Genomic DNA, 20,461 nt, shown 5'->3' with positions numbered 1-20,461 from the left:
TGCTATCAACTACCAAAAGTTAGGGATTTAGATGAAAAAATGACCAGACTATGTATTCAGATTTATGGTTATTGAATGTTCTGTGGTTTTTAGAATTTGAACAAGTATTTCCTTAGAGTTTAGAAGGTGGTTTTTACCGCCTGTGAGTCCCACCCATATATCTGCACTTGACCTTTGTGGCAGCACCTTACCTTTCCCAAGTGATTGGTCCTTTTTTTTTTTTTAATTGGGGATTCTTTCTGCATTGCTGCTAGTAGTCTGAGCTCTCGAGGGGAACCTTGTTGATTATGATTGTGTAAAGGCACAGCTGTTCTAAACTCTGCTCATATGTTCTAGGCTTACGGCTGGCTCCACGAAGACACAGGTCCAGACTCTGACCCAGTTGTCATTGTGAGATTCCTAGGGACCACAGACATGAGTATTGATCTGAGGACACTCCTTCTAAGTGTTTGCGAACAACTGGCAGTCAACTACCGGTGTCTGGTTCAGAGCTTTCCTAAGAAGATCCATGACCTCCGTGACTTATTCATAAACCTGTTGAATGAGTCTTCACTGCAGAGGCCTCTGGTGATAATATTCGACGCCCTAGAGCAGCTCTCGGAGAGTGACGATGCTAGGAAGCTCTGGTGGCTACCTGCTCACCTTCCCCGCTTCGTGCGGATTGTCCTCTCCACACTGCCCAACAAGCACGGGATCCTGCAGAAACTAAGGTGCCTTATCCACGAAGAAAACAACTACATCGAGCTGATTCCTCGGGACAGGAAGATGTGCAGTCAGGTCCTCAAACACCAGCTGCTGAGGGTCAAAAGGAAGGTCACATCGGGCCAGCAGATTTACGTAAACAATGCGTTCTCCAAGTGCACGCTGCCTATGTTCGTGAACCTAACTTTCAGGGAGGTGAGACACTGGAGATCTCACAAGGATGTGGATGAGTCCTCCCTCTGCGTGACCGTCCATGAAAGCATAGAGCAGTTATTCTGGTCCCTGGAGAAGAAGTGTGGTCAGAAACTGGTCTCCAGAGCTCTGGGTTACATCACCATGGCCAAAATGGGTTTGAGTGAGATGGAACTGGAGGACGTGTTAGCCCTAGACAACAGCGTTATGAACGAACTCAATGAAAACACCAGACCCAGCAATCCCCTGCGAGTACCTTACCTGTACATCGCACGGCTCAAGGAGGGTCTCAATGGGTACTTGATAGAAAGGCACGTGAAGAACGTCACGCTCTTAGTCTGGGCCAACAGACACCTGCAGCTCATAGCTCAGAAGCGGTATCTGCAGGAGGACAGCAACCTCCGTGAAATGCACACAATCCTGGCCGACTATTTTCTAGGGGTGTGGTCGGGAGGCCGGAGGAAAGCTTTCTGCCTGGAAGACCCCTATCTGAACGGTTGCCTCGACTTAGAGAACAGAAGTCTGCTTGAGGAAGAAAAGCACTTCATGGAACAAGCATCCTTCGACAGGCAAGCCCCTGACCAGCCCTGGGTTTTCCAGTGCAACCCACTAGAGCCTGACATCTTTTTTGTCAATCACCGGAAAATGTCTGAGCTCTTGTACCATCTGACAAGGTGTGGGAAAACGGATGACCTGCTGTACGGAATCATCATGAACTTCAGCTGGCTCTACACCATGATCAAAATTGGCCAGTTCGACAAAGTGCTCGCTGACATAGAACTGGCTTACAACTACTCACAGGAAAAGGAGTTGAAGTTCCTGGCCAGCACCCTCCGAGGCATCAGAAACAAGGTCATCGCGTTCCCGGGCTCCCTCTCAGCAGAGCTTCAGCAAAGGCTCCTGCCTGTCGTGAGTTCCCTGCCCAAACTCCGACACCTTCTCCTAGAATGTGACAAGGATGGACCCAAATACTGCTCCATTGTTCCTCTTCATTCGTCCATGGATGTGACATACAGCCCTGAGCGTCTCCCCTTAGCGTCCAGCCACCTGCACGTCACAGAGATCCTCCCCACCTGTAACCCTAGCACTGTTCTCACGGCCTTAGAAAACGGTTCCATCAGCACATGGGATGTAGAAACTCGCCAGCTGCTCCGGCAAATCACCACAGCCCAGTCTGTCATCCTGGGCATGAAGCTCACCAGCGACGAGAAGTACCTTGTGGTTGCCACGACAAACAACACCTTGCTGGTTTACGACAATGTCAACTCCTGCCTGCTGTCTGAGGTGGAAATCAAAGGGACTAAGCACGGCAGTGGCTCCACCTACATCAATGGGTTTACGCTCTCTGTCAACCATGCCCTGGCATGGCTGGAGGCCAGCAAAGACGTCACTGTCATTGATCTGCTCTATGGATGGCCCCTTTACCAGTTCCACTGCTGGTATGAAGTGACCTGTGTCCAGTGCTCCCTGGATGGGGTGTATGCCTTCTGTGGCCAGTACCTCAACAATACCACCATTTTCCACTTAGGGAGTGGAGAAAAGTTATGTACAGTGACGTCAGAATTTTCTGGCGGCTTTGTAAAGTTCCTTCTCATCTTGGACACGGCTCAAGAAATGGTCATGGTAGATAGTGAGGGAAGCCTCTCTGTCTGGAATACAGAGGACATATCCAACCCCCAGCTGACCGAAGACTTTGACTGCCGAAAAGAAGACAGCGAAGTGGTGAGCATTGAGCTTTCGGAGGACCAAAGCGCAATTCTCATCTGTAAAGCTCTCAGCATCGAGCTCTTAGACACGGGCATGTGGAAGGTGGCTGAGAAGTTCAGAGCCAGGCACAACGAGCGCTTTATATCTGCTGTGCTATCCAAAAACGGAGACTGTATCATTGCAACCATGGAGAACACCCCAGCCGTGTTCTTCTGGAGGCGGGACACAGGACAGTGCATGGCAAGCCTGCAGGAAATCTCAGGTACCATAGTTAAGTTGGTAAAATCTAGTCACCACAATATGTTACTGTCTTTATCAACCAGCGGTGTTCTTTCCATCTGGGACATAGACATAATCACAGCAATGTCCAACATCGATAAAACTGGCAAGCCCATCCAGAGCCTGGTGTTGCCTGCCAGAGGGGAGATCATTTACTCTCTCGATGGCTCTGACTGTGTTCATAAATGGAACTTCAGCAGTGGGTTCATTGAAGCAGTATTTAAGCATGAAGGAATAGTGGAACACTGTGTGCTAACATCCACCGGAGACATAATGGTGACATCAGATGACAAAAGCAGCCAGTACGTCTGGCACACCAACAGTGGGGAAAACCTCTTCCGAATTAATGGGCAACGAATCTCTCAGCTGCTGATCACACACAACGACCAGTTTGTGGTCTCTCTATGTGAGGAAAATGCCTCCAGGGTTTGGAGATTGGCCACAGGCCACAGGGTCTGCAACATCTTGACCACTTTGCAAAATGCCTTTATTACCTCCGCCAACACCTTCGTGGTGGGAATGACAAAAAGCAAAGTGCTGGCAGTCAGTCTTTGGACTGGCAGTATCACCAAGAAATTCTGCTGCGAAGATGGGATCACCATTGTGAATTTTAAGTTGATCCCCGACTGCCCTGATATCGTCGTATTTATCACGTCTGCTGAGACTGTAAACATCTGGAGTCTGACTGAGGAAGTGATCTGTCGACGTGTGCAGCTTCCAAGCAACTTCTTAAAAAACCTGGAAGATTTTGAAATTTCTCCCAATGGGAAGCTGGGCATTATATCCCGGGGAGACGAAAATATCAATGTACTGGACTTACACAATGGGAAACTACGGGTAGTTCACGCCTCTGGAGTCATCTGGAGGCAGAGGCTCTCCCGGGACGGTCGCTACCTGGTATATATTTGTTTCCGCAATGGTGAGGAGGAGGAGGAAAATGATGCGACATCTAGCTTAATTGTAATGAGACTGGCTGATGGCAAAAACATCGGTGCTTGTTCCCTCTACAAAACGCCAACTTTTCTTGCACTTTCTCAGAGACACCTGAACATCATCGTCGGCTTTGATGACGGGAGTATAGGAATCTACACAGTCGTGGACCGTGTAGACGCTGCACTGAAAATCAAGATTGCCACTTCGAATAGCAGACAGATTTTCAACAGTGCAACACAGACATCCCGGCCAAAGTCAAACAGTTACTCCTTTAAAGTGTCTGTGGACTGCTTGTGGCGAGAGTCCACTGAGGTGTTTGCAAGAGACAGTCCCATCACCGTGAGTGACTCCTCTGAGTCCAATGAGGCAACACCCTCCAAGAAACACAACTCCTGTTATGATCGGGTGTGTGCTGCCCTAGAATCCCGGGGCCACAGCTACACACCAGATAACTGAGACGATGTTTAGCCTGCTTAACTAAAAACACATAATCCATGTACAACCGAAAAAAAAGGAAAGTACATCTTCTGCGTCATAAATGATAAGCTGCCCGTTTCTTAAAAGCAGGAAAGATGCCAGAATTCTCAGTTTACTAATACCTTCATGAAAGGAACAAAACTATGAGACTCAACTGGGGTGCCATCTTTTTGTCCAAATGTATTAGAAAAGTAAAAAACAAAACAAAACAAAAACAAACAAACAAAAAACTTCCAGAAGTGATAGTGAAATGGCCATTTCACCTGGAAAAAGGAGGATAAAAATCTTTTCAATTTGCTGTGTAATAAGAATCAGCACAATTCACTACATTGATCCAGATGAGGGACGCTAGAGTTCTAGGTAGACCAGTTGGACTAGAATTAGTTCTACAGAAGCCAGTTGAAAACAAGATGGCGGGCGGAGAACTGTTTGACTCTGAATGGGGTTGTGACAGCAAAATGCAGCCTTAATATCTCCTCTCAATCCCGACAACTGTGTAAACACAAGAGGTCTAACGGTGCAAAAGTGTGTAAGGAAGATGTCCACGTGTGTTCAGGTTTTCCAAGACAGCACATAAAACGTGTGAGATGGTGAACAGACCAGGACAAGGATTAACTACCACTATTATAGGGCTACCGAACATGGAGAGTTGGTCTTCACTAAAATACACTCACAATGGATGACTGCATGCAAGGGTTTCTGTGTAAGGGGGTATATCATTTGTAAACTGTTTCTTTCTCGGGTTGCAGAAGAACCCACTTAATAAGAAATCACAATCTTTCCACACCTTTTTCTTGAGGCACACATTTGTGCTGCGTGTAAAGAATTCTAGGAAGGGCATTACAGGTTTAGTCAAGACACCTGTTCCTTTCTTTCACTGTACCAACAAGAGTCTGTACTCTTCAGTGAGTTGTTTGGAAGCCTCGGTTTCCCAGACCCCTGCAGTACCGTAACAGAAAGCAAGCTTTTAGACACGCCATCTCAGAAACACTGGTGACGTTGCCTTACTCTCCTTCCTCCTCTCTGCTGTGTAAAATGCAGATAAACGACCAAATACTCTGGGACAAACTGAATATGCCTGTCTCTGTGCTAAAAGATCCCACACATCCTAAGGACGTCCAAAGGTTCTTACCCGCCCTGTTTGTAACCACTTTCTTACTTCCACACACTGTACGTGTATGCTTCTTTACCTGTCCACGTCCAGACTGAGGACTTTCCCAGCTTCCCACTTCAAAGCAGAAACTATGACATGGGTTTTTTTTTTCTTTAATTATTTCACCAACTTAAAGGAAAATATATCTCAGAAGGTGGAAGGGATTTTCTTCCTTCCAGGTCCTCCATGTGGCATGTTCTAAAAGACCTTTCCCGGGGGTCAGTAGGGGTGGTTGATTTGATTGTCTTTAAAAGTGGAAGCCGCTTGGAACAGTGAACAAGGAGCGGGCCTTATTTTTGGAACAGTGAACAAGGAGCCGGCTTTATTTTCATCCCAGCTCTGCTTCTAACTCATCACGCTCCTGTAGCCTCACGTGTAGCCTCACCTGTAGCCTCACCTGTAGCCTCGCCGTGTAATTGGTTTCTTTTTTTGTGGACTACAAAATAAAGGAGGCAATGGGTTCTGCTGCAGCCTGTTACCCTGGTGAGGATGCCAGGAGTAGGATGAGAAAAGCATTACACAGCGACATCTTGATCTCTGGCGCGATGGGCAAGAGAAAAATGACAGAAACCCGTAGGAAATGCACGTCGGTTGTGTTTCACTGGTGAAAGGATTTCACATGTAAGCACTTGGAAATGTCAACATCTTAATCCGTGGTGAAACACTTTTTTTTTTTCCCCGGCGTGTCCCTCCTAGTTTAGCCACCAGCCAGTAGGTGGGAGGCCAGGGACAGCTGAGGTCCATAGTCCCACGCTCTGGAGTCCACACCTTCAGCGCCTCACCAACACACTCTTCTTCCTGTCCCCACACCATACATTTCTAACAATTAAATCCCTAGATGAATTAAATGTAGCGTGTGAGTGTTCCGTGTAAAGGCCACTAGAGTACAACAAGTGACTTGAATGATTTTTCCTAATGCGTTTGCAACTGATAGCTCATATTGAATGTTTTTAATGTAAAACTTTGTATCGTTGGGATGAATTACCCAATCAGAGATTTATATTTTCATAAATGTTACATTTAGTTAAATTTTGTTACAGAGTTGTTACACTAGAAAATTATTTCGGTGTTCAAATGATATAAGTCTTGTGTATGTATGGTTTGTATGAGTAAAAAAAATGAGCTACTTAAACCTGAGTGTTGCTGGTTTTTCATCACCGAGGCTGGCCATAAGTGATTATTCAAATTTACCAAGTCCCAGGGGCTGCACCAGAACTATACCAGGAGCTGTCTAGGCACAACGCCATGGCATCTGCACAACAGCCTCTGAGTTTGGCACTATTTTCACTTCACACGTATAAGTGAGAACGCTTAGCAATAAAGAATATAGACATGGTTCCAGTATATCAACAGCATCTCTCTTAGCTCTCAAAGCACGTCAAAAGAAAGATTCAGCAGCCAGTAGTCACTTGGCGACAGTAACCTCTAAGGTATTTACTGGTTTACTAAAGATTACCGGAAGTCATCGAAGGTGCCTGAGTTTGGGTTTTTTGTTTGTTTGTTTGTCTGTTTGTTTTTTCCTCCGGTATTCAGAACTAGCTGATGAATTCAGTCAACAAATATTTACCTAATCACAAATTGTGCCAAGAACACAGAGGTATATAAAATAGCTCTTGCCCTCTAGAAGCTCAGAGTTATCGAGAAAATAAGTTATCTGTGCACACAGGACACTGCCTCTTGTGGCTGGAGCAGGTAATGGCCTAGGAGTAGATTGACTCACAAATTCCCAGATGAGTGAGCAAGACCTAAGAGAACCTCCCCAGATACTTACACACACACACACACACACACACACACACACACACACACACACACACACACCTTTGGCTTGATAATTCCTATATGCACCACCACCACCCCCAAAAAGAATATTTTTAAGCACTGCAACATTGGAAACTTCAGCGGTGCTATAAACAATTGGATGAAACCTTATACGTAGTTCTCAACAAAACGACTACTCTCAAACAAACAAACAAAAAAAAAAAACGTCAAAAATCCAAGATTTAAAGAAAACTACCCTCCTCTCTTTATGTCTGAGATGAACCTCAAAGGTTCTCCCAAGACAAATTTCAAAGTCCTTTGTGATCAGAATAACCTAACTCATATATAAATGGACCTGTATCCCCATAGCAATTCCTGACAAGGCTGGAAATTGAACCTGAGCGTCATTTATTGTGACAAGAATTTTTTCCTTCGTATAATTTCTCTCATAAATCTACTCATAAATTTGAAATTCTACTCATAAATCCCTCATAAATTTGAAATTGCACAGCTATTTTAGTACGAGAAAAGGACTGAGAGCCACTGAGTGTTCTCCCATAGAGTGTGGCAAATGTCTCTGGAGACAGCGGGCATCTCCAGCGCGAACATTCTTGAGAAAGTAGATCTTTGGGGTGTTCCTTCTCCAGCATCCGGTTTTATGCTCTCACGGCAAGCGGAGGAACGCGAGTACGCTAGATGGCGCAGTTGCTTCACACATTTTCCTGGCAAACTCCACCGCTTCCGGGCCAGGTGGAAAGAAAACTCAAACCTTAAGCTGAATTTCAGAATTCAGCCACCGGTTCTCCACCTTCCCTAGGTAAAGTCTGTTGGATGGAGCGTCCCACATTCTGACACCACAAGGGAAGGGGTCTGGAAGCAGGGTTCTTTCACCCGTCCCATTATGGCCTTTTAGATACAGGCAAGCGCGTAGCCCCTGGGAATGACGGTCGCAGCGGCGTCTGTGCTGTCTGTCCAAGCCATCAGGCAGGCGACAAGCAGTGAGCGCTTGACCTGGCAGCTAACGCGTGCTGGCTCGCTGACCCTTTACTCAAGGTCACGAGAAGTCCCCTTGTCCCTGCAGCCTGCGCACGCGGGCCAGGGCGCAGGTAAAGGGTTACCGGTGGCGGGAGGCTCGCCTTCTGCCCGCCCACGTGACGCGCCGGCCCAATGACCGCGGCCGGGCTATGGCTGCAGCGCGGCGGGCTCGGCACTGACCCACTCGCGTGTCCCAGCGCGGACGCCCGAGGCCCGCGAAGCCATGGGTGCCGCGACTCTGGAGCCGCCGCCCCGCCGCAGGTAAGCAGTGCCCCTGGCCGCGTCGGACTCCTCGGGGAGGAGGAGGGCTGGTCCTGGGCAGGAGTGCCCGCTTCGCTCCTCCGTCGCTCTTAGTTCTCGGTCCCCCTTCTCCTGAGGGGACACGGGGAGGAACGAGGCGAGGCCACCCCTGGTTTGATGACTTCGGGGGAATTTAACCTAGTGGGCGCGGGAAGAGAAGCAACCGGGCGGACGACGGGAACAGGTCCCCAAACTAAGGGCGCCAGTGCTAGTTGTGTAAAATGGTTTGGTTTTTAAACTCCCAATTCGTAACTCTGAGCGGTGCCTGGAAACTTAAACCGGACAGATTGCAAGAGCGTTTTCCATCTGCCCGTGTACGGAGTTCGCCGTATTTAAGCATCTGAGGGCTTTTTCTTGAATAAAACGGGAAGGGAATTTGACCGCCCTCGCCCTTTCTTTGAAATGCCCTTGGGTTCTGGGATTGGGTCCATGGCGATGGCGAGGGTGAGGGTGAGGGTGCGTGGAGGGACAGCGACTCTGGGGTGACCCGCAAGGGCCTGGGACTAGGAAAGTGGGCGCCAAAGGAAAAGGGCTAAATGGTAGCACGCTGTAAATATTTAATATACAAGTGTCTCTCAGGTCAGTCACCTGGGTCTCCGTGGCTTGGATAGCACCGATGGTGGGATTTTTGTACAATCACTAATGAAGAGTTCTTCAGTAATACCAAGCAGGTATCCGTGGGGCCTTTACCCACTCCCAGAACTGTAATTAATCATATATGCAAAGCAAAAATAGCCCCATCTCTAGTGACTCTGAACGTATTCTTTTCCGTCGTGGCATAGACATTTGCGCCACGAATGTAGAGGAAGTGGGTGTTGCAGGGGACGCTTCAAATTAAAGAAAAGGTGTTAGTTGTTTATGCCAGAGTGTTTGTTGGTGGTGGCCTGTGGGTGGGCGCCTTGGGTGGTTGTTACTCAGCTATGGTGACAAGAAATGACCACTGGAGAAAAGAAAACCTTGTAGCGATGAGTAAAGAAGAAATGCGAGTAGCTGTGTATTACGGTGGTAGCGTCTATTTTTGCTGGAGTTTTTCCTCCCATATGATTTTCCAGTTCGTGCTGTTTTAAGGCGGATACAGTAGCTCTCTCCATCTAAACACCAGTGTTTCTGAAACACCTTGCTAGCCCTTCCCATAAAACCCCCTGCCCCAGGGCACATATCCGGAACAATATGGAGAGTCCATCATTTAGGAGACTTCTGGGTTGTTTGTGTTTCTGTTAATTATGAAGACTCAGTAATCAACCAGCTCCAAGGCTCGCTGAGAAGAAACAGAGGTGACAGGTACAGGAAGGTGACTTGTGGGTCCTCTGTCCAGCTCACTCCCTCTGCCCATCTTTTGATCCTGCTCCTTCACTTATTCTGCAAATAGGTGTTTATTTCATGCCCCCCAAGGAACTTGGTATCTAATAATTTCTACAGATAGATGTAGCCCATGTTCACTATATTCCAAAGAAAATTTTACATACCTAGAATTTAAAGCGAAACAACACACACACACACACACACACACACACACACACACACACACACACACAAACTTGCTTGTCACTCGAGCACATTTTTTTTCCTAAAAATGGAAGGGTTCCTTGACTTCGGACCCTGCACTTCTCAGGACCTGAAAACTGTGTTCTCAGTGCTGCTGTCGGGGGCCAGTCTTGGCCCAAGGGCAAATCGAGTGCTGACTGCTTGCCTCTGAGAACTGCCTGGTGGAGGTGCCCCTGGAGCGAGGTGCTCCTGATGGAGGTGCCCCTGGAGCGAGGTGCTCCTGATGGAGGTGCCCCTGGAGCGAGGTGCCCCTGGAGCGAGGTGCCCCGAGAGCCCACTGCCTATGTTTCTTAGAATGAACTCTGGTTTTCAGTACCTGAATACTAGCCTCAGCAGAGCTCATCCTCTCCCTAAGATGTACCCAGTCATACGATTTCCCAGTGACGCTGACCATCGGGAGCTTCTGGGTTCTTGCTTAAAGAACCTATTTCATTTCTAAATTTGATCACTAGAGTAATTGGCTGGTTACAGATAGACTCACTAGATAATACAGAAAAGAGAGCTAGCAAGAGCTGACTGCACCATGCTAGGGGAGGACAGGTGTGGAACAGAACTCACTGTCTACAGGTCAGATGAGGCGCCCAGTCATGGTCTTTTTAGTGCCTGTTCTTGGCCTCAGAGCCATGCTGGCCCCTAGCCAAAACCTTTCTTCCTCTGGTTACTTCCTGAATGCTACTGAAGGGAACAAACCAAACATCAAATCATTTGTCTTCTCACGTTTCCCCCGCCCCCTATGAATATCATGGTCCCACAAAAATTGGAATCTTCAAAAAGATCATAGACCATCAAAATGATCCTGTCTTAAGATATATTTACAACAATAAGCCGTGAATATGTTTCTTAAAGCAGATAAATATCTTAACCTATGTTCAGCATAGTCAGAGCCCCTAGACACCACTGAGCCGCCCTGAGTGTCAGCTAAGATCAGAGAATACGGTGTCTGGCATGTTATCAGGACGAGTGAGCTCTAGTCAGCACAAGTGGCTCTCTCCAGTCAAATGAACTCTGACCTGGCCTTAGACACCACGTGTGTGTGAACCTCTAACTCCGAGCAGTTGGCAGGGTGCCAGGGACACAGCCAGCTGCCACCTCAAGAATCTAGTCTTGGGAGAAAACTTTGAAGGGCTTGAGGCAAGGCACGTATCTGTTCTCCAAAGTTTACTCTGGCTGCAGCGAAAAGGATAGGAGGGCGTCTGCAAACATGGCGGAAGGCAGCTGCTACAGGAATTCACAGGAGACCAGAGAAGAGAAGCAACTTGAGAGAGATATTTAGAGAAGCAACGGACTTAAAGATTTAGTGACTCTGGTCTTCAGTGTTAGTTCATGTACCATTTCCAAATTAGTTTTTTTTTCCCCTTTCAGGTTGGTAAACATAAACTGTGCTTCCAAACAGTTATGCGGCACATGACATAGTTTGTTTCCGTCATAGACGGAAGGCTTTTCATAAGAATGAGATAATGATGTTCATATTTTTAGCAATTTATTGCTTCTAATAACAGAATCTAATAGCTGAATGCCTAAATTGGCCATCTGTGTGCAGTAAATGCAAAGATTTGCCTAGGTCAGTGGTCCTCAACCTTCCTGATGCAACTACCCTTTAATACATGTTCCTCATGTGGTGATCCCAAACCATAAAATTATCTCATTGCTACTTCATAACTGTGCTTTTTGCTACTGTTACAAATCATAACGTAAATATCTGATATGCAGGATGTCTGATATGTGACCCCAAAGGGGGTCACAACCCACAGGTTGAGAACCACTGGGCTAGAGCTATAAAACAGTATCCGTCTTCTTTAATGTCAAGATGCAATCTCGCATCTCCCAAACATTTACTGCAACCTAGAAATGAACAAACAAAGTTGGCTTTTACCTGTAAATCATTGTCATTATACGATGTTGCTTCCTCTCTGATCCCTAATGATCTTAGCTATTTGAGCTCATAGTCCACTCGGAGCTCCCACACTACTGGTTCAATATATGGCTGTTATGATAACGGTGAATATTTTACTCACAACCCACTGTGAGCCAGCAAAGAAATACAGGGAAGTTTGTCTGTGATTAAACTAACAACAACAAACAAACAAACAAAATACTATTGTTTTTATCAAATTGAGCTCATAACTATCTTTTAGCAAATAAGTAACTTTTGAAAATACTTACTTTGAGTAGAAATTTAAAGAGTCACTTGTTCTAAATAATTTATAGATGAGGAAAAGGGAAGCTAGATCAAACGACCCTGTGCAAGTTCATACAGCTGCCCACTCGGTGCAAATTCTGAGTTTTTGCTTCTTAGTTCTTCCTGCTACTAACTAGCATGAATTTTTAGCATGTAGAAACTTCATTTTCACTTAACCTTTGCCCTAAAATATAACTCTCCTGTTTATTGGAAACTTGCTTGTATCTGCAGTGTTAGTTATCTGTTGCTGTATAACAAATGACCCATGGATTATTAACACACATTTATAACAAACATAATGGCCCAAAATAGCCGCTGTTTGTTGAGTATATGGTCCTGTGGGCCAGCAGTTTGGGCTGGGTCCAGTTGAGTGAGTCTTGTATCTTTCACGTATCTGTGCTCGGCAAGGTGGTCCTGACTCTGAGTCTTAATTGGCAACTGAGTCACCTGGGGAGCAACTGAGACCCTGCCTGTCCACCTGTTGTCTCCACGTGGTGTCAGGAGGGAGGGTGGCAGCAGGGGGCCCTTGGCTCAGCTGGCACAATCACTCTTTTCCATCAGTGTGCTTTAAAAACAAGTCAGGGGGACCACTACTGATTCAGAGGGGAGTGGTGAAATAGACCACACTTCTTAGAGGGAGGAGCTAGTCACATTAAAAAAAAAAAAAAGCAAAAAAACTTACATGGATTCAAGAGGCTGTGGACAAGTGTGGCCATTCACTAAGCCTCCTGTAGCAGCCCCACACTTTACATAACTCACCTAACTTCCGGAGCTTGTAGCTAAGACAGAATTCCTTCTTTCCAGGTAAGGAAGCTGAGACCAAGACTTGCTAGTCAGGGTCAAGCAAAGGACACCATGGTGGAATCAGCCTTGCCTCCTAGACCTGACTTGGCAACAACCACACAATGCTGCCATTGCTCTCTGCCATAAGGAAAGGCACCACACTGTCTCACTCACAGCGTTACGCTCAACAGCCTTAAGAATGTTTATGTGTTAAAAAAAAAAAAATCAGACATGACTGCACCCTCAAAGAGCATAGGCTTTAATTTACACACACACACACACACATACAGATTGAGAGAGAGAGAGAGAGAGAGAGAGAGAGAGAGAGAGAGAGAGAGAGAGACTTGGAGTCAGGAGAAATCGGATGCTTGCATTATCAAAGTAGCTTAGTGGAGGAGAGGGAGGGGAGCCAGGAGATGTACAAAGTTGAAAAGAATGGCTTCTATTATTATCTCAAATTTCCTCACATCATCTATATTTTTAAGTCTTGTTTCTTGCTTTTTTTCCCCCCCCTCCTACTTGAGAGAAGGTCTCGCTGTGTATCTCTGGCTGCCGTGAAATTCACCTTGTAGATCAGGGAGAGTGGGAGCTCAGAAAGGTCCCCCTGCCTCTGTCTCCTGAGTGCTAGGATTAAACACGTGCACCCCTGTGCCTGACCTTTAAGTTTTCCTTAAGTAACTACACTGAGGCATCCTGAACGTCCACACTTAATAGAATAATGACCAGAAGGGGCTTCAGGAACCCCAACCCTTCTCACTGAACATAAGAAAAAGCCCAAAACAGTGAAGGGGAAGGTTCAAATGTGGAGAGATATTTCACAGCAGTCCCACCCTGGGGTGGCTTCCTGGTGGTTTGTTCCACCACTTAGGGGCAAAGGGAGGCAACTGACAGGTCTCATCTTTAAAACTAAGGTGACCTAAATTTGAATCCTGGTTTGCTAGCCACCTGGCATGTCACAAACCACATTTAATGCTCTAGTCACTTCTAAAGAGAATCATAAAACAGAAATAATTGACCAGGCAGTCAAGATTAGGTTCACAGAATACAATTTATCTCTGTTCTCCTTTAAACTTGACAGGGCAAGTTTTATGGTCGACACTAGGATTTGGTTTTGGTGAAGGGAGCCAAGTGTTCTAAGTATGGCTATACGAAAAGCTTCAGGGATCTGTCACAGCCCAGGCCAGGCCCACCCCAGGCCACCAGTGGAGGCCTCATTCCCAGGCCTGCTGAGGTCAGGTTTTGCCTTATGAGTAAACCTTGTTGTCAGACAGGGGAAAAGCCAATGTTTCCTGCTGCCAAAGCCAAGGCCTAAGCAGCAGCTGGGGATTGGGGTGAGCGGAGGGGAGAAGGGGTGCACCTGGAAACAGGAAGGTATCAGAGTCACAGCTCACTGGAGTGGAGCGAGCTAGAGGGCTGTTTTAATAATACCTTGCCTCCATTCCAGTATTTAATAGGGGGGGAAAGGAGTGTTAATTTTATGTAATCAAGAAAGAGAGAGAGAGAAGAAAGAGAAAGGGGGAAAGGAAGGAGGGAGGAAGGAAGGAAGACAGATAAAGCCAAGTAGCTTTGGAGAGTGAAATTACCAAAGCTGACACCCTTGGCTGTGGCGTGTACCATTCTTCAACCCCTCAGTGTGAGCCAGCTAGAGCAACAGTGAGCAAACGCTGGTGGCTTTACCACTGGAGCATTTCCAAGACCACCAAAGTCAGATGTGTGTAAGCAGGACACACATCATCCATGGAAGAGGAAGCATCCAGCCACACCCACAGTGGGCACCTCGGATGCCTAGTTCTCTTTAACTCCCTCTGCCTGCTACTGTCTGCCTGTGCTCAGCATCCCCTCAAAGAAACTGCGGGGGCCATGGGGGAGGTTATCTTCTTCTGTCACGAAGAGTTTGTTCTACCTCGGTTCTTGCTTGAGTCTCAGAAGAGCACGCGTGACTCGCTGAATCGGGCCTGGCTGTCCCAGGAGAGGCTGGATTGCAGAAGGTCCACCCTGATGTTTGTTATGGGACCTCAGGATCCCAGTCTCCTGATCTGTCTAACACCAGGATACTGACTACTTCAGGCAAGGAGTGTCTTCCTAGTGAAGTGGGCAGTACAAGGCAATGCTTGATGCATCTGACCCTTAGCTCCTGTGACCTCAGTTTTCTAGAATTCTCCGAGGCACCTAGAATGGAGCAGCATTTTGAGTCCTGGCTGGCAGGGGGACTGGAAAGGCTGTCAAGCTTGAAGTGTCTCCCCCTCACCTCACTTTCACCTCTTTACAAAGCCATGCCATGAAACAGCAGGACCTTTCAGGCTTGAACAGGAAGGACTTCTCTGTGTTTCTAATGACATATATTTCCTTGTCATGAAATTTCTTACTCAAATACCTGTCCAGGGAGAGTTCTAAATATTTTTAGTGATGCCTCCGTGTTTGCATGTGGGTAGGTGCCAAGACTCGACTGTGAGGAAGGAGAAAGTCAAGAGGTTTCTTAAGAAAGCCAACCTGACTTTCCTGCTGTGTTGGCTGTGGTAAATATTGAGACAAAAGAAATGACAACATGAGGAGGCGCAAGAGCTCAGGGAAGTGCCTCATTTCCAATGACAGGCTTTCACAGTGAGCTGGCATCTGTAGCATTTCAAAGAGAGGGTTACGGTCTCACTTCTGGTGTTTTATATATATTCTTTGGGTTTTCGTTTGCTTGGGTTTTTAAGAAGAATACTGTTGTGTTCTAACCGTGGAGGGTGCATGTTTTGAGTTGGTGAACCTAGCATAGTAAAAAGTAGTTTGGGTTTTTTTGTTTTTTGTTTGCTTGCTTGACTGTTGGTTATTTTGCTAGTATTGATGAATAAAACGTAGTCTTTTTTTTTTTTTTTTTTAACTGAGCAAGCCCTGTGCCAAGTCTTGGGAATATAAAGGGTTGGTCCGCAACCATGAAAACATATGGTGCCACAAGCTAGGACTGCGACCTGAGGGGGAAGCCTCAGAGTCTGAGAGGAACAGAGTGAGATCTCTGAGGAGCCCCATTCCTGAAGAGGGGGGCAGGTTGAGCAGAAAGGGAAAGGATAAACAAGCTCTCGGTAGCCAAGGAGCTGCAGAGGTGGGAGGGAGAGCGAAGCATGTGTTCAGAAGGCAGGACGTGTCCAGGACACATCAAGTGCACACTGGGAGCTTGGCCCTCTAGGACAGGTACTCTAAACCGACCTCCACTGGTGCAGGCTCTCAGAGTGCTTAGCTGGTTTTGGTGGATGTTGAGACCTCTGGCCTTATGGCTGCTGGTGGGAAAGATCTCCTTCCTCCAGCCTCAGCCCTTGGTCTTAGATTCAGTTCAGCCTTGCATTCTGACATGGATCTGAGTAGGAAGGAACAGAGACATGCATCCTGTCCTGGGTGCTCATGAGGTCCCTCCTGCCTTTTTGGTTTCCCCACTGGCAGGTTGTATGGAATGTTCACTGGACACAAAGTGAACCCCTCTTGATGAGGGGGTGGAAAGTTTAAGCAGCAAGCGCCCTCTGCACGAGAGACTCCCTCTCTCTGAGGCATTTTTCTGAAATAAGCACTGACAGCGGCCGGGAAGGGCACAGGCTCCTGAGTCTCCACCGTGGTGTGGGAGCAGCTCCACACGGCTGCCAACCAGGCCACGCTCACCTCACCAAAGCGAAACAACTGCTCACATCCGTTCCTAATTCATAGAGTCCTTTGTACTGATTGGAGATAAAGCAGCGAACAAGCCATCTGAACCACCTCTGAGTTGCAGCCTTCTGATAACATCCTGCCTAGCCATCTCTAGAGGATGTAATTTAATCTCTGTCCTAAAGTATAGGTTACAAACACACCCCCAAAATCCCAGACTGCCTGTGCCTGCTTATCTCAAAGTGCATTCTGGGTGATAACACGGTGTGGGTCACTGTCAAGGTTTGAATCTAGAGTGTGCTAAGATATGCAGCTGGCCAGAGCACAAGCAACAAGAAGGCAGGATTTAGGGAGAGAAGAGATCTGGTGAGACATTGACGAGATTGAGGTGATGGCCAAATAGGCAAAGTGCCTATCTTACAAGCACAACGACATGAGTTCAAGTCCTATAACCCACTTTAAGAACCAGGTAAGATGTGGCAGAGTGCACTCATCACTCCCTTGATGGGGAGTAGAGACAGACAGATCCCTAGGATTCACTGGTCAGCCATTCCAGCCTACTTGGGAGTTCCAGACCACAGAGAGGCCTTGATCAAAAAGTAGGTAGATGGCACCTGAGAAATGACACTTGGGGTTTTCGTCTGGCCTCTGCACATGCGCACACACACACACACACACACACACACACACAGATATGTTGTTGACTTTCTAGTTGAATAAAGCTTAGAAGTGAGTGGGCTCCTGCAATGCAAAGTGAGATTACAGGGTGTGGCTATCGATTGGAAGTGAAAAGCCAAAGAGGGGGTGTCATGCTTGAATATTAGGGTCTGAATCTGCAGGGAGGTTTGTTGTAATCAAAAACAGCCACATCATCAGTAAGTGCCACGTGACACTATAAAGTACCACGTGACACTCTGCAATGACCAAAAGCAGACATGCTCATGTGATAACATGACAGAACAGGTCCAAGATAGAGTCTTGCATTTTAGAATTTTTGTTGAAGACAAATAGTTTGGTTTTAATAAACAAATGGTTATGCAAGCACTTAACAGAAATTACCAGAAAGGATAAATTCCAAACAGATAAGAGTGGAGCTCACGAGACCACTCGGAGTCTACACGAGCCATTTCTGCACCCTGGACTCTGCAATTCTTACCTGTCCTTTGGTAATCAGAAAAGAGACTCAACAGAAAATGACTTGGCTCTCCCACTTCTGCTGTCCCTCCTCCATCCCAAAGTGATAGCTCTCCTCTGAACCCAGATCTCATTCATTCTAGAATGTTCAGTTCCAGCGGGGCTTTAGGGATCCTTCCGTTCAGTCTCCCCCAAAGATAAGGAGGCTGAGGCTCACTAGAGTGAATGGTTTGGCTAACCGCATGTCAGCACAGGCTCAGTGCCAGAACCCAGGTGCGCTGACCTGGACTCTCTTTTGCTGCAAGCTCAGTCCCCTCTCAGAATCCCCAGTGTCTGGGATAACTTGGCTTTCATCAGACTGTCAAGTAAGTTAACCTGTTTCCATCTCCACAAATGATGGGCTCAAGCTCAGAGTCAGTGTAATGTTTAACATGGTGTAAAATGTTCATTAGATGAAAGACACGCTTTAGTAAGACTGCAGGGCCAGGAAGCAAGACTACAGTTCAGGAAAAATAAAGATTGCACGTGCCTTGTACTCACATGCATATGGTTCCCAATATAATTCATATTCATTCTCCCTTCCTCTCTGTCCCCCTCCCCCTCCCCCACTCCTCCCTCTCCCCCTCCTCCTCCCCATTCCTCCCCCTCCCCCTCCCCCACTCCTCCCCCTCCCCCTCCTCCATTCCTCCCCCTCCCCCTCCCCCTCCCCCACTCCTCCCCCTCCCCCTCCCCCATTCCTCCCCCTCCCCCTCCTCCATTCCTCCCCCTCACCTCCCTTCCCTCTCATTTGTGTGCATGTGTGTGTCTGTGTTACACACAATAAGAATTAGTTAGGGACTCTCTTCTAATGAATCATCCAAGGGAAAGGAAAATGGACCTTGAATGTAAAAGTGTGTCCATCCATAGGCAGATAACTTCCTCTGTACAACAACCTAAGCTCCCTAAAGGAAACTGCAGTGCTGCTTAAGACCCTTTTAATTTGCTGATATTCTCAGGGCTCTCCTGCACTGGTAGGAGCTGGTCTCCTCTGCCTTTCAGAGCCCTTTTCCCAGTGTGTTTCCGGACTTAGTGCTTAACGTACAGAGACACAGCTCAGCTGGCCCGGCTGTGGTCCACAGCTGTATATCAGAGCATCAGCCCTCGTACTGAGGGATCCAGGCAAGTAGATGCTGCTAGGTCACCATCTACAGACCCAGAGTTCCTCCCAGAAATCTGCTGGGGTCATCTCATTAGAGAGCAGCCCATAGCTGTGAGAGGATAAGGTTTGGGGCACTGCCAGGTCTGTGTTTGCTCTCTCCCTCCTCTAGGGCCCTGCTTTTTTCACCTTCTCCCCTGAAGCTAAGCAGACCACTTTTGTTTCTGTTCCGTTTCCACCTGGCATCTGGTGCTCATCACCTAAATGAGCCACTGTCTCTCAGAAACTCTTGTGCTCACTGCTCCCAGCTCACAAATTTGCTGAGCTTATTTCCAGTGTTGTATTAATTTATTTCAAGTGAACACTTTCCAGATCCTAAACATTTCCATTTTTTTAATGCTGCCATCTGCTTCAGTCTTTAGACTAAATACCCACTCACTCATGCTTATGTGTGTGTATGAATTTTACTTTAAACACTTTCAAACCAGTTTTTGTTCCTGCTATTGCTGGTCTACGTGAGCTATGGGCTGCAATGCTTTTGGTACCTAACATATAAACCTAGATAACAAACCACAAAGGTGGATGGATATGAAAGCAAGGCATATAACTGATGAATCTACTGTATCATCTGTGTTTTTTGGGTAAACTAGTATTTTAACAGGTATTCCCCTCGATCAGTTACAAGTTTGCCTTTTAAAAAGCTGACTGTTCTTTTCACAAATGCAGAAACTCTGTTCTCTGTAAATTTGTGGATGTTTCTTGAATAACTTCCTATCCATGCTGAGAATGACAGAGTGCAACCCTTCATTACAAATAGATCAGGAAGGAGTGGATTGAACACCTCTCAGAGCCAGCAAATTCTGGATAACACTAAAGAATTCCAAGATGTCAGTATTGTTGGGCCCAGAGGCATTAACAAGAGCATACATAAACACATGTGTGTGTATATACGTGTGTGTGTGTATACGTGAGGGGGGGTGTCTATCAACCAGGCCAGGCAGCCTGTGTGGGGGCATCTGTAAACATACTTGCAAGAAGTGATGTTTCTCATTCTTCTCAGCTATATCCAAACAGAGGTGTGAACTGTTAGACTATGAGGAATCTTGATGTGATTCCTGAATTGTCTCAGAAAAAAAAAAAAAAAGCATGTCAGGTGGACAAGAGGATGCACTTTTTGAACCAGATGCAGCTGTCTGTGACTTGCCACTCCATGTCAGCATAGACCCAGGGCCTGACTTATCACAAGAGCAAGCGATCATATTCTCCTCCAAAAACACAAAACCCACTGTGCTGTGCTGTGCTATGCTAGGAGAGAAACTGCCAGTGGCTGAGCATCATTGGCATGCTGGGATTGCTAACAAGGCTGTTCCAGGAGAAATTGGCATTTCCAATTGAGATGTAATATGAATAAATTAATAAAATATATATATTTTTAAAAAAGAAATTGGCATTTCCAGGGCTGAAGGGAGGGCTCGGTGAGCAGAGTGCCAGCTTCTCCAGCATGAGCAGCTGAGTCTTGACACTCATG

General features: G+C 46.8%; 2 protein-coding genes across 2 annotated transcripts in view; both read left to right on the top strand.

The window, feature by feature from the left end:
- Positions 1 to 6,555, top strand: part of NWD2 (NACHT and WD repeat domain containing 2) — a 141,499-nt gene extending 134,944 nt beyond the window's left edge. The window contains exon 7 of the mRNA XM_084799097.1: positions 337 to 6,555. Within this exon, the coding sequence (XP_084655223.1) occupies positions 337 to 4,269 (3,933 nt within the window). The 3' untranslated portion in view covers positions 4,270 to 6,555. The remainder of the gene's footprint in view (positions 1 to 336) is intronic.
- A 1,432-nt stretch (positions 6,556 to 7,987) lies between these two features.
- The window catches only part of PGCKA1 (PDCD10 and GCKIII kinases associated 1), a 71,754-nt gene continuing 59,280 nt past the window's right edge, over positions 7,988 to 20,461 (top strand). Inside the window, exon 1 of the mRNA XM_084799098.1 lies at positions 7,988 to 8,500. The gene's annotated coding sequence lies outside the window, so the exon portion shown is untranslated. The remainder of the gene's footprint in view (positions 8,501 to 20,461) is intronic.

This window comes from Acomys minous, assembly GCF_964271855.1.
Source record: "Acomys minous genome assembly, chromosome: 10".
NCBI classification, from domain to species: Eukaryota; Metazoa; Chordata; class Mammalia; order Rodentia; family Muridae; genus Acomys; species Acomys minous.
The sequence above is the reverse complement of the archived record's forward strand: the minus strand, read 5'-3'. Positions and strand labels throughout refer to the sequence as shown.